The sequence below is a fragment of the Ammospiza caudacuta genome, chromosome 1, assembly GCF_027887145.1.
Source record: "Ammospiza caudacuta isolate bAmmCau1 chromosome 1, bAmmCau1.pri, whole genome shotgun sequence".
NCBI classification, from domain to species: Eukaryota; Metazoa; Chordata; class Aves; order Passeriformes; family Passerellidae; genus Ammospiza; species Ammospiza caudacuta.
This window is the reverse complement of record NC_080593.1, coordinates 361,237-375,145: the sequence shown is the minus strand read 5'-3', so window position 1 is coordinate 375,145 and position 13,909 is coordinate 361,237. Positions and strand designations below refer to the sequence as shown.

At 65.5% G+C, this 13,909-nt stretch overlaps 2 protein-coding genes across 2 annotated transcripts; both read right to left on the bottom strand.

Annotated features, from left to right (window-relative positions):
- Positions 1–90: 90 nt before the first annotated feature.
- Positions 91–10,176, bottom strand: FASTK (Fas activated serine/threonine kinase). The gene is made up of 10 exons (XM_058811538.1): positions 10,052–10,176; positions 9,139–9,742; positions 6,341–6,811; positions 5,588–5,736; positions 5,172–5,388; positions 4,567–4,726; positions 3,546–3,637; positions 2,689–3,304; positions 2,140–2,254; positions 91–294 (listed from the first exon to the last, which is right to left on the bottom strand). The coding sequence occupies exons 2-10, from the start codon at positions 9,695–9,697 to the stop codon at positions 208–210; spliced, it is 2,466 nt and encodes an 821-aa protein (XP_058667521.1). The 5' UTR covers positions 9,698–9,742; positions 10,052–10,176; the 3' UTR covers positions 91–207.
- Positions 10,177–10,416: 240 nt separating this feature from the next.
- On the bottom strand, positions 10,417–12,310 carry TMUB1 (transmembrane and ubiquitin like domain containing 1). Its single transcript, XM_058811550.1, has 2 exons — positions 11,857–12,310; positions 10,417–11,357 (listed from the first exon to the last, which is right to left on the bottom strand). Exons 1-2 carry the CDS (start codon positions 12,228–12,230, stop codon positions 11,003–11,005), a joined length of 729 nt encoding a protein of 242 aa, XP_058667533.1. The 5' UTR covers positions 12,231–12,310; the 3' UTR covers positions 10,417–11,002.
- Between the last annotated feature and the right edge of the window lie 1,599 nt (positions 12,311–13,909).

Below are 13,909 nucleotides of genomic sequence, written 5' to 3'. Positions count from 1 at the left end.
CCATAACGGCAATAAATAATCTCACACTCCCCCAGCCCCACAGCAGGAGCAGTGCCCACGGCCTGGCCCCACAGCCTGGCTCCCCAAGATGGGGAGCATCTCCATATCCCCCGACCCCCCGGGATGGGGGGCAGCTCCGTATCCCCCGGCACAGGGGAAGGGGCTGGCAGCACCCACCTGGCCCCCCACACCCCCCGGATCCATCCCTCAGAAGCGCAGCTCCCTCAGCTTCTGCCGCAGGTAGTGCTTGGCCTCCTCGATGCCACTCACCTTCTCCAGTTCCGTGTAGGGCAGCTGTGAGGGAACAGAGACCATGTCAGAGCAGTGACAGCATGTCTGGCCCCACCTGTATCCCCAGTATCTCCAGCCCCCAGCCCCACTCAGCCTTCTGTGGTGGTGTGAGGAAGAACCAGAACGCAGATCCCTCCTGGAGGTGGAGGGCACAGACAGAAGTATGGACAATAGCAGGGCAAATGCAGACAATGCCCAGCTGCTGGCTCGTCCAGCCTGAGCTCAGCTCTGGACAGGTGCTGCAGGCACACAGAGGGAGGAACTCAAGCCTCACACCACCCTCAAGCCCCTGCCAGCACCCTCCATGGAAGGTGACAGCGGACTGGGGGGCTGCAAACCCTGAAATCCTGCAGGTCCAACAGCCCTGAGGGGACCAGGGGGCTGCAAACCCTGAAACCCTGCGGGTCCAACAGCCCTGAGGGCACCAGCAGCACTCACAGAGCAGGACTGAGGGTATTGGGACCCATGCTCCAGCCACTGGCAGCACACGGGAGGAATAAAGGTTCGGAGGGCTGGAGGCCCTCAACCCACAGGTTTTCACCTGGAAAAAGGCGGCTCTGGGGAGACCCTTTAGAGCCCCTTCCAGTGCCTAAAGGGGCTCCAAGAGAGCTGGAGAGGGACTTAGGTCAACAGCCTGGAGAGACAAAACAATGGGGAATGGCTTCCCACTGCCAGAGGGCAGGGCTGGATGGGATATTGGGAAGGAATTCCTGGCTGGGAGGGTGGGGAGGCCCTGGCACAGGGTGCCCAGAGCAGCTGTGGCTGCCCCAGGCCAGGTTGGACACTGGGGTTTGGAGCAGCCTGGGACAGCTGAAGGTGTTCCTGCCCGTGGCAGGGGCTGGCACTGGATGGCCTTTAAGGTCCCTTCAGCTGGGTCCCTGCTGTGCCTTCTGAAGAAGGGACACTGACAGCCCTGGCCAGCCCAGCCCAGCCCTAACACTAGCTCAAGGGAGAGCTGGCCCTGCTCCCAGCCCAGCTACACTGCTGGGCAGCTCCCAGGTGATTCCTCAGCAGTCACAGGACTCTGGAGCTCTGCACAAACACGGGGCTCTGGGCTGCTGGGCTCTAGGATGAGGAGGGAGCTGCGGCTGGCACAGCCTGGCGGCAGCAGGGAGTGAAACTGTTTGGGAATGGCTGTGGGATGGCACGGTGGAGGCACTGCTGCAATCCTGGTCCTCTCTGCAGTGCAAGAGTGAACAGGACAGAGGGCTCCTTTCCAGTGCCGTTCTCCTCAGAAAGACATCCTCAGGCTAAAACCACCCACAGAGAAGCACGTGGGAGCTGCACATCCTAAACCAACACCTGGAGTTTGCCAAAGGAGCTGCACACCTGAGGGCTCTCCCAGCCCCAGCACTCGGCAGGGAACACCTGGGGCTGGAACAGGGCAGGCAGGGCTCTGGCACAGGTGGTGACCCAACCTCCCTCCTGCCCCCTTGGCACATGGGATCACAGGTCACCATACGTGGGCCCAGTGTGTCCCCACCACCTGATTCCACCCCAAGGCCCCAGACCCAATGCTGCCCCTGTGGCTGTGTCTGCCAGCCTGGGCTGAACATCCTTCCCTTCCCCTTCCCCTCACTCAGGTCGGGTCTTAGCGCACAGGACAAACCGTCCCTTGTCTCTGCTTTCCATCAGGGCTGGTGTCACCCACCAGCTGCATGGAAAAAGTCCTGCATGGGGTGGGGGAGGGCGAGGAGACATGAGGATGAGTCATCCCTGCTTCCTCTCACAGGGACAGGAGTGTTTACACTGGGCATGCCAGGCCCATCCTTGCAGGGGGATGCCAGCGCTGAGCCCATCACCCACCGTGTGCCCTGGCCCCGAGGAGGCGGGTACAGCCCCCCTTACCTGCACCAGACAGTATCCCAGCAGCCGCAGGTGCCGGTCCCTCATGGCCCGGGAGCCCACCAGGATGTCGGAGTTCTGGCAGTAGTGCCACTTGTCATTGACCGACAGCACCACCCTGCACAGGGGACAGCACGGAGGGAGGGCAGCGTCACCCCACAGTGCCACCCCACCCACGGACCCTGCTCCCCAGCACCGTGGCAGCTGAAGAGCAGCACCCAGCTGAGCCCAGACCCTGCTGGTGGCAGGGACAGCTGTATACAGCACCCAGTGGAGTGGGGACTGGGTCTGTGTGTGCCCCATGGCACCGGGCAGGAAGGGGCCAGGGCTGAGTGTCTCAGCGAGCAGGAGCCAGGGCAGTGCCAGGGTGGCTGTTCCACTGGAAGGGAGCAGAGCCAGGGCACTGCCAGGGTGGCCCACTGGAAGGGAGCAGAGCCAGGGCACTGCCAGGGTGGCTGTGCTGTGGGAAGGGAGCAGAGCCAGGGCAGTGCCAGGGTGGCTCTACAGCACAAGGGGACGCGGGGCACGCCCGGGGTGTGGCCCTGCCCGTACCTCTGGATCTCCTCGGCTCCCTGCGGCCCTTCTTGTGGGCCCCGCTTGGGGCTGGGCCGGCACGGCGAGGGCCCGGCGTCCTCGCTGGCTGGGGGGCTGCGCTCCTCGGGCTGCTCCTGGGCCTGCTCCCCCTGGAAGCAGCCGCGCTCCTGGCCGGGGCAGCCGGCCGCCTCCTCCTCCTCCTCCAGGATTTTGCCGATGGGGAACTGGAAGAGGGAGGCGGCAGAGGCACGCGGGGAGCAGTCGGGGGTGCCGGGCGGCGGCGCCGAGAGGCACTCGGAGGGGCTGCTGAGCGTGGAGCTGCCCGGGCTGGCCAGGGAGGGCTCCTTGCTCAGCCCGCAGTAATAGTCCGAGGGGGGCTGGAAGCAGGGCCCCCCCGGGGCCGGGCACAGCGCCGGCAGGAACCGCCCAGCCCGGCTGCCCTCCCGGGGGCCTGGGGGGCTGCTGGGCGCCTCTGCAGCAAACGGGGCAAAGTCTTGCAAATCTGAGGCGAGGGCGAGCACGCTGGAGCGCAGGGACATGGTGACAGGGGACGTGGCTGGGGGCGCCCTGGAAGCTGCTGGAACGCGGGACAGAGGCAGCACCGTGCCTGAGCGGTTGATCCACAGCAGGAAGTCTGCGGGAGACAGAAGAGGGATCAGCTACTGATGGGACACGGCTCGGGACCTCTGTGCCCCAGCTGGGACTCTGAGCCAGCAAACAGAGACAGGGGAACGCCCCTTCTGCAGCGGGAGCTTTGTCCCAAAGGCAGTGTCACAGGACAGGCAGTGACAAAGCAGCCAGAGCTCATTCTGCCCCACATGAGCTCCCACCCCCAGCCCCCCGATGCCACTGGCAGCCCACAGCCCGGAGGTTACCTGTGCAGTACCCAGGGGGCAGCACCTCGTCCTGCCGGTAGCATTCCTCCCCCACCAGCTGCCGCAGGGCCTCGGCCACCAGCCCCTTGTAGCTGCAAGGAGGGGACAGTCAGGGCACTGCAGGGGCTGGCATGTGTCCCCAGAACTGTTGGTGCTGCATACATCGATGTGGAGATGGGAACCCCCAGGAGTGGAACACCCAGGCCTGGAGTTTTGGGCTCAGCTGTTGGGAGTCAAGAGGGGACGGGCTCCAGTTCCTTTTGCAGGAAAGCTCCTCACAGTATTGGGACACCAAAAGCCCCTAAAAGGGCTGTCCAGCCCTGGCACCACTGCCCAGGAAAGGGGGGAGTCCCCATCTCTGAGCCATGTGGATGTGGCACTTGGGGACAGGTCAGTGGTGGCCTTAGCAGTGCTGGGGGACAGGTGGGCTCAGGGGCTAGGTGACCCAGCATTGTTATGACATCTTCATCCAGATGTGCAGCCCCTTCATGCAAACACCCTTCCTCCTCCTCCGCCCAGGTCCTGCTGGGGAAATGGGGTGTGCAGGATGCATTCCCATCATCTGATTTTTTGCTCTCCTCATTGTCAATCTGAAAGCCTTCACCTGTATGCCAGTCTCCTGACCTCCTGTACATCCTGCTTCCAGCAGGTGGTATCCCCAAAATGCATGGAGTGCGGTGAGGCTGGCGTGGCACAGAGAGGGCATTGACTGCAAGAATGCCTTGGGAAGGAAGCCTCTGCACCCAGCCTCCGCGCCCCACTGTTGGTATCTCTGGCTGGACTTGGAGGCCCTTCCAAACCAGTTCTCCCTGTATGAATATCACCTCTTCTCCACTGAGGCACTGAGGTCTCCGAGGCTTTCCCAACCCAAACAATTCTGCAATTCTAAATAATGCTGTGATTTTACCCCACAAGCTTTGGAGCTGCCATAGGGGCCTCCATCCCAGCACCCTGCGGGATGCTGCCAGAGCAGGTGACAGACCCCTGTCCCCCATGCAGGGGTGCTCCCCCGGCCCCTCACCTGTACTTTCTGTTGGCCTCGTCGGCGGTCAGGGCGTGCTCGAACATGAGCACGCGGTAGCGCGGGTCCAGCCGGGGGCCGCTGTACTCGCGGAACTCCAGCTCCACGGCCGCGTCCAGCAGCGACAGGTACCGGCGCACGATCAGCGCGTACGGGCTGCCTGCGGGGAGGTGGGCATGGAGACCATGGGCACCGAGGGCACCACGGGCACCCCCTGCCCTGCCCAGCCCTGCCCCAGCAGCGTACGGGCTGCCTGCGGGGCGGGGTGTGCATCGAGACCATGGGCATCACGGGCACCCCTGCCCTGCCCAGCAGCGTACGGGCTGCCTGTGGGGCAGAGTGTGCACGGAGCCCACGCCACGGGCACCCCCCGCCCAGCCGTGCCCCAGGACCGTAGGGGCGGGGTGTGCATGGAGACCACGCCACAGGCACCATGGGCACCCCCTGCCCAGCCGTGCCACCAGGGAGCACCCCTACCCCAGCTGGGGCTCTGCCAGCCGGGAGCACGCGCATGGAGCCCACGCCACGGGCACCCCCTGCTCAGCCGTACCACTGGGGACTGCCCCCACCCCAGCTGGGAGCACCCCAGCAATGGCCCCACGTACTCATGACATTGGTGATGAAGCCTGGGGAGAAGACCTGGTGCAGGACGGTCTGCGGGAAGTGGCTGAGCTGGAACATGGACATGAGGATGTTGACGGTGGCCAAGGGGGAGCTGCCAGCCTTCTGCTCCAGGATGGCCTCCAGCTTGGGGAAGAGCTCGCCGTGGTTGGAGGGGCGGTAGTTCATTCGGCTGAAGGGAAACACCAACTTCTGGATCACCTGTGGCAAGAGAGGCGTGTGGGGCCGGGCTGGGACAAGGGACAGGTTGGGGCCACCTGCCCGGTGCCATGAAGAGACGGATGCTCAGAACCCACCCGGACTGGGGCAGGCCCCTGGCTCCCTGGAATGCCCCTTCACCATGGAGAAGGGCCGTGGCTGCTGTGCCCAGGCGTGCCCACAGACGGAGGGGAGCGCTCACCTTGCTGTCGAGCTGCTCGCCGCGCTTCAGCAGGAAGTTGGCGATGGTGTCGAGCAGGCGTGGCTCACGCAGCCGGTGCCGTGCCACATACTTGGCGATGAGGGCCATGGTGTAGGGGGTCAGGTTCTCTGCCTTCCGGGGCAGCCACTCTGCGAGCCAACACAGCGGGGAGGCCGTCACAGGGCCAGCTCTGTCCCCAGCCCAGGTCCTCTGCAGCCACTGCAGCCTGGGCAGGTGGGAGCACAGGACCGGACAGGAGGGCCAGTCCCAGAAACCTCAAAAGCCAGGCAGCTCCTAAAAACCCTCAGGTATATGTCAGGTGACAGGCTGAGACAGATTCCTGTCATACACAGCCAGAAGGCACAGATGGAGCACAGCTGGAATGTGCACAAGTGGGGCTTTCTGCAAAATCCCACCAAAACTCTGCTGTGCCCAGCCTGGAGTCACTGTGGGAAAACAGCCCCTGAAGGAAAGAGGGGTTCCCAGTCCCTCCCAGGCTCTAGAGGAATGGGGGGCTCCCAGCCTGTCAAAGGGCTGGGCTGTCAGTGACAAGGGTGGCCATGACACAGGGTTCCTTCTGCTCCACTTCTGGGGCTCAGCAGGGCCCCAGCTGAGGCTGCACCACCCAAACATGTCTAGGGCCAGGCTGAAGGCTGCCCCCCACCCTGCCAGAGGCCCCCATGTCCCCTGGCTGACCAGAGCCCTGCACCCACAATGAGGGGGCAACGCTGGACCCCCCCGGGCACCCCTCACCTGCCATGCTGCGAATGAAGCGCTCCTGCCGGTTCTCGTAGAAGAGCTGGGAGCTGAAGATGGCCTCCAGGGCCTTGTTGTTGGCCTCCTGGGCACACAGGGCCAGCATCTCGTCCAGCAGCGCCAGCTCGTGCTCCCTCATGGCGCTCACCTGGCCCAGCGTGTGCCGCACCAGGCGCAGGATCTTGCGGTTGTTGATGAGCTGCTGGTCGGAGGCCGCGTGGCCCTGCAGCGCCTGCGCCCGCAGCCGGTAGTAGGAGAGCAGCAGGAACAGGGTCTGGGGGTGCCGCTCCTTCTCCAGGTGCCGCTCCAGGCTGCTGAGGCACGACTCCACCAGCGGGTGCGGGCTGGAGGGGTGCAGCCGCATCACGCTGCTGAACACCATCGACACGTCCTTCTGGTTGAAGCGGCCCAGGCGGCTGCGGGACTCGTCCTCCAGCACCCGCACCAGCGGCGACTCCCCGGGCAGCCCTGCGGGGGAATGGGAAGGGGTCAGATCCCAGCACAGGATGGCATGGATCAGATCCTGGCACGGGTCACATCCCAGCACGGCTCAGATCCCAGCACGGGGTGGCATGGATTGGATCCCGGCATGGGTCAGATCCCAGCACGGCTCGGATACCAGCATGGCTCATATCTGGGTACGGGTCAGATCCCGGCACGGCTCACACCTGGGCACAACTTGGCTCCTGGCACGGCTCAGCCCCACGGCACAACCGCCTCAGAACTCGGGCAGGAGGCCACTGCCATGACTGGACGGATGTGCTGGGTCAGTGCCCAAACCGAGCAGGGGAAGGGAGGGGAAGGCAAAGCACGGGCAGAACATCAGAGCATCCACACCACAGCAAACACTGCAGGGAGCTGTGGGTCATCCTCACCTGTCCCACTGCAATGGGAGCACTGCAGCTCACCCTCAGTGGCAAGGTTTATTTCCTAAGTCTCAGACATCTCAAAGACAAGGAATTCATAGAATCCCAAAATCTCAGGTTGTTTTGGTTTGGAAAGAACCTTAAATCCCACTCAGTTCCACACCTCTGCCATGGGCAGGGACACTTCCACTAGACCAGGTTGCTCCAACCTGGAGCACTGGAGCACTTCCAGGGGCTCTGTGCACTCAAAAAACTCACATCAAAAAGTTCATAAAAAAAAGTTGTGGTTGGAAAACAACTGTGCCATCCCATGTGACCAAACTAAACCCTGTTTGTTCCAGCAGAGACTAATCCTTTGGCTTTTTTGACCTTCTCCTGTTTCCCAGCTCAGCCTTAGCTTGTGCTAAAGACCTGGCTCCCAGGGAAACACTTCCCTGTAGCTCAGGACGTGTTATCCAGGCCTGGGCACAGGCTCAGTGCCTTGGCTGTCAGGAGGGATCTCCTCAGCAGAGGCAAAGAGCACTGGGGGGGCCTGGAGTTCCCCATCACGGCAGGATTTGGGCGGGCTCAGGCCGCAGGGCAGCGCAGGGCCAGTCACTGCGGGTTACTGTTAATCAGAACTCAGCTGGGGGAACGAGCAGAATTGGTCTGAGCAGCCGCTTTGTTCCGTGAAAAGGCCTCAAAGGAGAGCTGGAGTTTGTGTTAATGAGGGACAAGGGGGCAGAACAAGGTGGGGGGCCCAGCACGGGGAGCCTGGCGAGGGCAGGCAGCCCCGCTCAGCGTCAACAAACAGCCGGCGCCGCCGCCCGGGACCGCGGGCAGGGCCGGCCCCCCCCGGCCCGGCAGGGGCTCGGGTTACTGCCTCAAGCACCGGCCCCGGCCCAGGGCTGCGGGGAACGGGAACGGGATGGGGGAGCCAGGGAAGGAGGGCAGGCACCCGCCGGATCGCGGAATCCTGGAATTGTTTGGGTTGGAAGGGACCTTAGGGATCATCCAGTTACAACCTCCTGCCGTGACCAGGGACACCTTCCACCAGACCAGGCTGCTCCAAGACCCTGGCCTTGAACACCTCTAGGGATGGGGCAGCAACAGCTTCTCTGAGCAACTTGTGCCAGGGCCTCCCCACCCTCCCAAGGAAGAATTCCTTCCCAATATCACATCTAACCCTGCCCTCTGGCTGTGGGAAACCATTCCCCCTTGTCCTGCCTCTCCAGGCCCTTGTCCCAAGTCCCTCTCCAGCTCTCAGAGCATCTCTGTGGCCTCCTCCGGGCTCGCTTCATGGCTGCCTGCCGGTGGGCTTCAGAGCGGGAAGCAGCACAGCACTGCAGATAGGGACTCACCTGAGTGGGACAGAGGGAAAGATTCCCCCTCCTGCCCTGCTGTCCACTCCTCTCTTTGGATGTGGATCCCACCCCCTTGCTTGCAGCAGAACTTGCAGGGTCACCCTGGCCCACAGATGGAGGAGCCTCTGGGATGCAGCCCTCCCTGGGACACAGCCTCCCCAGTTCAGCAGCATGCCAAGGAAGCTGCACAGGAACCCAAATACTTCAAACCCTCTCTCGCACACAGCAACACCTGGTGCTATGGGGCCTGTGCCCTCCGAGAGTGCAGCCAAACCCATGGTGTCCCCCGTTCGTGCTCGGGTGGTTCCTGGTTTTCAGGGCCTGGAACTCAAGCTGGAGCTAGACACGGCCCAGGAGAGGCGGACACACATGCTGCCAAGCAGAGCTGCCCAGCACCAACCTCCTGGTCAGCCAGGGACACTCAGTCCTCCTGCCCTGGAGGAGCAGAGCATCGCTGCTGCACTGAGCCTCCTGCCCAGAGCCCCAGGGGTCACAGCCCATCTGCCCCAGACCCAGCAGCGCAGCAGTGCCCAGGAGCCGGGCTGGCGCCGTGCTCCCCACCCTGCGTGTCACCCCAGGAGCTCACCCAGCGCGGCCGCCGCATACAGGCAGTTGACGATGCTGAAGTTGTCGAACTTGGCGCAGCCGCTGACGATGGCCTGGCACAGCACGTGGAACTCGGGCTGCTCCAGCACCTGCCCCGCGGGCCCGCGCCCATCCCCGGCCCCCGCGGGCGGCCCCGGCTGCTGCTGCAGGAGCTGCCCCAGCTTGTGCAGCGCTATGGGGTAGTGACTGGCCGACACCTTGCCCGGGTTCTGCGTGACCCAGCGCAGCACCTCGCCCACGCTGCGCGAGCGCTCGATCAGCCGCTTCATGGTGAAGAAGGTGTCGTAGCTCATCTTCTCGTGGATGAAGTTCCAGCTCTTCCTCTTGCCGTGGGCCCGGCCCCGGCCGCCGTCCGGGTGCACGGCGGGCAGCAGCCCATGGCCGTAGGGGTCCAGGGGCAGCAGCAGCCGCGGCCTGGCCTTGCCGGCGCAGCAGCAGGCGGGGAACATCGCGGCACCGCGGCGCTCACGGGCAGCCGGGCCCCGCGGGCCCGCCCGGGTCAGAGCGCGGAGCCATGGGCACAGCAGCGGGTACAGCATGGCGGGGGCGGCGCGGCGCGGGGGGCTCCGCGGCTCCGGAGGACCCTGCGGGACAGAGCGGCGGGGCCGTGACGGGGGGACCGGCGGGACGGCCGGGCCGGCGGGGGGCACGGGCGGCCGCGGGCACTCCCCTCACCCACCCACAGGGATCCCCGCCCCCGCGACTCCCCGGCACCGGGCCCGCCGCCCTGTCCGGGCCCGCGTCCCGCCCGGCCCCGCGGTGCCGGGACCTCCCGCCCGCCCGGTGGTCCCCCGCCCCTCTCCCGGGCATACCCCGACCTCCACCGGCACCGGGCCCGCCCCGGTCCCCCCGGCGGGACTCCCTGCCCCCCCCCCCACCCGGTCCGGCCGTACATGGCGCTGGCGGCCGCTCGCTCCCGCCGCCACCGCCGCCGCTCAGCGCCGCCGGGACACGGACCCGGCCGGGGAGCGCAGCCCCGCCGCCATCTTCCTGCGGCCCCGCCCCACGCGCGGCACTTCCGGGGCGGGGCAGGCGCGCGCTGCATGCAAATCAGCGCCGGGTCCCCGCCAATGAGCGAGAGCTCCGCTGAGCGCGGGGCGGCGCCGCCAGCGCAGGCGCGCTGCGGCCCTGCGGAGCGCGTGGCGGGAGGAGCCGGGCCCCACCCCCCGAAGCCCCGCCCCCAGCCCGGTGCCCGGTCACACCGGATGCCGCCACCCCTCCGACCCGCGGCGCAGCACAGCCGGGACGCCACGGCCGCTCACAGTCTGTCCGCTTTAATCGGAACGGCGGTGGGGGGTGGCACCCCCAACATAGCATCGGGACTCCGGCACAGTGGGGAGTGCAGCCACCCCCGGCACCGGGACCGCTGGGGGGCACTGAGCTCAGGCAGGGACCTCAGGAGCGCATCCCGCCGGCACCAGGACCCTCGGCACGCCAGGGCTCATGTGTCTCCCCAGGCACCGGGACCCGGGAGCAGCCCCCGGGAGGGGCCAGGCCGCATTCCCACGAGGAGAAGCTCCGCGGGCACGGACACCGGCTCGGGCAGGACCGCGCCCGAGGAGCTTCTGCACGCGGAGTGGCTGGGGGGATGCTCCATGCAGGGACAGGGGGCAGCGGGGCCCCCCCGAGGTAGCTGAGCCCCCACTCCTGCCACAGCCCCTGTGTGCAGACAGGGCGCGGGTGGGCCCGCGGGGGACACGGTCCGGGGCCAGCCCCCCTTCAGGTGCAGGGCAGGCCCCACGTGCCCCCGATATGCTGTGGGCTGAATGCAGAGCCCTCCACGTCCCAGGCAGGCTGGGCAGGCCCTGAGGGTCCCGCGTGTCCCCGGTGCGGGTGCGGCCGCGCTATCTGCGGTACATGGCGAAGGCCACGAAGGTGACGAGCAGGGTGAGGCCGGCCAGGCAGGTGGTGGCGGTGGCGGTGAAGACATGCCGGTGCTGCAGCTGCAGGTACCAGAGCAGGGCCAGCAGCAGCACGAAGAGCGGCAGCGCCAGGCTGCCCACGCCCAGCGCGGCGGGCGCAGGGCTGTGGGGGCCGGGGCTGCCGGGGGCCGTGGCGGCCGCGCTGGGCGGCGACAGGTGGCAGTGCAGGACGCTCAGGTGGCCCAGGTGCAGCTCCGCCAGGCTCTGGGTGTCGTCACGCAGCAGCTGTCCCTGGTAGATCAAGCGCACCTGCTGCTCCTGCCCCGGGAAGTAGGTCCTGCAGGAGACAGGGACAGCGGTCACACCGCTGACGGGACAGGCCCTCTGACCCACCTCCTGTGCCCACCCCGAGCTCTCACCCACCCGCACAGCTGAGCCTGTGTGTCCCCATCAGCCGCCCGGAGTGTCACCTGCCAGCTCAGTTTCTTCATCCACATCCTATGGGTGTGCCCACCCTGACCCCCACCGTGCCTTGCACACCTGACCCCACACACCTGTGCCTGTCACCTGCTGAGACAGACCCCTCTGCCAACGCACCCACCGTGACCCTCCCGCCCTGCCCTGCGCACACACCCGAGCGTGCCTGTGCCCATCAGCGACCCCAGGTGTCCCCTGCGAGCCTGGGCTGTCCCGCGGCCCCGCCAGGGACGAGCACAGCTACCCGGGCACAGGGACCCCGGCACAGCCACCCGGCACGGGCCGCTTGTCCCGGGACAGCGCTGTCCCCTGCCGGGTGCTGCGGGGAGGGGCCCGGGACCCTGCCCGCACGCCCTCACCTCTTGAGCGCGCCGACGGTGTCCCCGGGGCGCACCCGCGCCAGGCGCTCCGTGTCGTTCAGGAACTTGAGCCGCAGCACCAGCGTGGGCTCGGCGGGGCCCTCGGCGGTGGCCGCGGGAGGGCTCCGGTGCCGCAGCCCCTCCGCCTCATCGGAGGCCGCCGCTCCCTCGGCCGGGGCCGGGGCAGGGGCCGAAGCCGGGTTGGGGGTCGAGGCCTTGCGCTCGGCGGGGGCCGTGCTCGGGGCCGCCTCAGCCAGCGGCGCCGCGGGCTCGGGGGCGCGCGTGGAGGCCCAGGCGAGCCCCAGCACGGCGGCCGCCAGCAGCAGCGCGAACAGCACCGTCACCTCATCGCCGACGCCCTCGATGAGCGCCATGGCGGCGGCAGGACCGAGAGGGCAGCGGGCGGGCGCGGCCTCAGCCCGCGGGGCCGCGGGGAACCGGGGCCACGGCCGCACCGGGCCGGGCTCGGGCCGCCATCGCGCCGCTTCCGGCCGCGTGCGGGGGGCCATGGGACACGTAGTCCTGGCTGTAGGCGCCATGGCGGGGGCGTGGCCGCCGCGCGGGGCACGCCGGGAGCTGTAGTCCCGGCCCGGCGGAGGCGCGCCCGGGGCAATCCCAGTTATTCCCAGCTCCTCCTAGACACTCCCGGTACTATTCCAGTAACCGCAGTGCGTTTCCAGACGGTCCCAGTGGGGTCAGTTCTCCCCAGCATGGGCCCAGCTGCTCCAAATGCGATCTCCGTTGCTGCCAGTTGCTCCTAGCGTAATTCTAATTTACCCAGTTAGCCCCACTATGCTACCATTTGTCCCCAGTGTAGTTCCAGTTGCTACCAGTCACCCCCAGTATGGCTCCAGTCACTCCCAGGTTTAAATTCCTGTGGCTGTGCCACTTGGGGACATGGGCAGTGGTGGCCATGGCCATGCTGAGGGTGGTGGGCTTGGGCATCTCCGAGAGTTTTCTACCCTCAGTGATTCTGGAGCTGTGAATCCCCAGGAGTGGCCAAAGTCACCTGCAGACTCTGATTAAAATATTTTATATTAGATGAAAAATCCTTAGTTTTAGGTTAAAAATTGTTAATTTTAGGTGAAAATGTCTTCATTTTAGGCTAGAAATTGTTCATTTTAAGTGAAAGATTCTTAATTTTAAGTGAAAAGTTCTTAGTTTAATATTAAAAAATCTTACTTTTAGGTGAAGAGGTCCAACCATGGAAACACAGCAACAGGGATGGGGGAGATGGGGACAGACTGACTCTCCCATAAAGGACAATTGTGGGTGGAGGGGAAATTCTGGGCAACAATGTCCCCTGTCCCCAGGGGTGGTGACTGGGGTCGACTGGTACCAACCTCCTCAGGTCCCTCGCTGCTGTGGCACTGATATTTCCTGGCATGAGATCAAGAGGATTTTCTCCTCCATATTATTTTTTCTGGGAGGAAAATCAGGATGAAATCAGGACAAAGCCAGGAGGCATCAGCGAGCCAGGGCAGCCCCTTCCTGCTGAGGGTACCTGGGGCTGGGGCCCTCCCAGGAGGGAATCCCTGATTTCTGTGCAGGGATTCTGGGAGGGAGCTGCAGGTGCGGGATCCCCGCTCCAGGTGAGGGATCCCCGCTCCAGGTGAGGCAGGGATGCTGGGGGGAGCTGCAGGTGAGGGATGCCCGCCCCAGGTGAGGCAGAGCTGTGTGAGCCTCGGCTCCCGAGGAGCCCAGCGCATCCCGGGCTGTCAGAGCAGCGGATGTGACACAGCAGCAGATTTAAAGCACGGCTGATCCCTGCAGGCACAGAACGGGATTTATCCCTTCCCGACGCTGGAATGAGCCCGGATCCGCCGCTGGAGGGGCTGTGTCTGCTCAGATTTGAGCGTTTATCCCGCGGTTCATCCCCTCCCTGATAAATCCCCTGTCTGCTTGTCACCGTGGATTTGTCTGGCTTCAGCTCCCAGAGAGTGAGGCTTTTCCATCCTTCCCGCCCCGATTAAGAAGCTGTTTAATATTTCCCTGAAAGCGCTTCCCCAGTGCCATCCAGCCAGCCAGGAAAAAGCAGATTGTGCTCCTTTAC

Coding starts and splice junctions, on each gene's coding strand:
- TMUB1 (XM_058811550.1), bottom strand. CDS start 12,230: ATGGCGCTCATCGAGGGCGTCGGCGATGAGGTGACGGTGCTGTTCGCG. Junction 11,358..11,856: donor ACCGTCGGCGCGCTCAAGAG/GTGAGGGCGTGC, acceptor TGTCTCCTGCAG/GACCTACTTCCCGGGGCAGG.
- FASTK (XM_058811538.1), bottom strand. CDS start 9,697: ATGCTGTACCCGCTGCTGTGCCCATGGCTCCGCGCTCTGACCCGGGCG. Junction 5,737..6,340: donor CTTCATTCGCAGCATGGCAG/GTGAGGGGTGCC, acceptor GTTGGCTCGCAG/AGTGGCTGCCCCGGAAGGCA. Junction 3,305..3,545: donor GCCCCCTGGGTACTGCACAG/GTAACCTCCGGG, acceptor TGTCTCCCGCAG/ACTTCCTGCTGTGGATCAAC.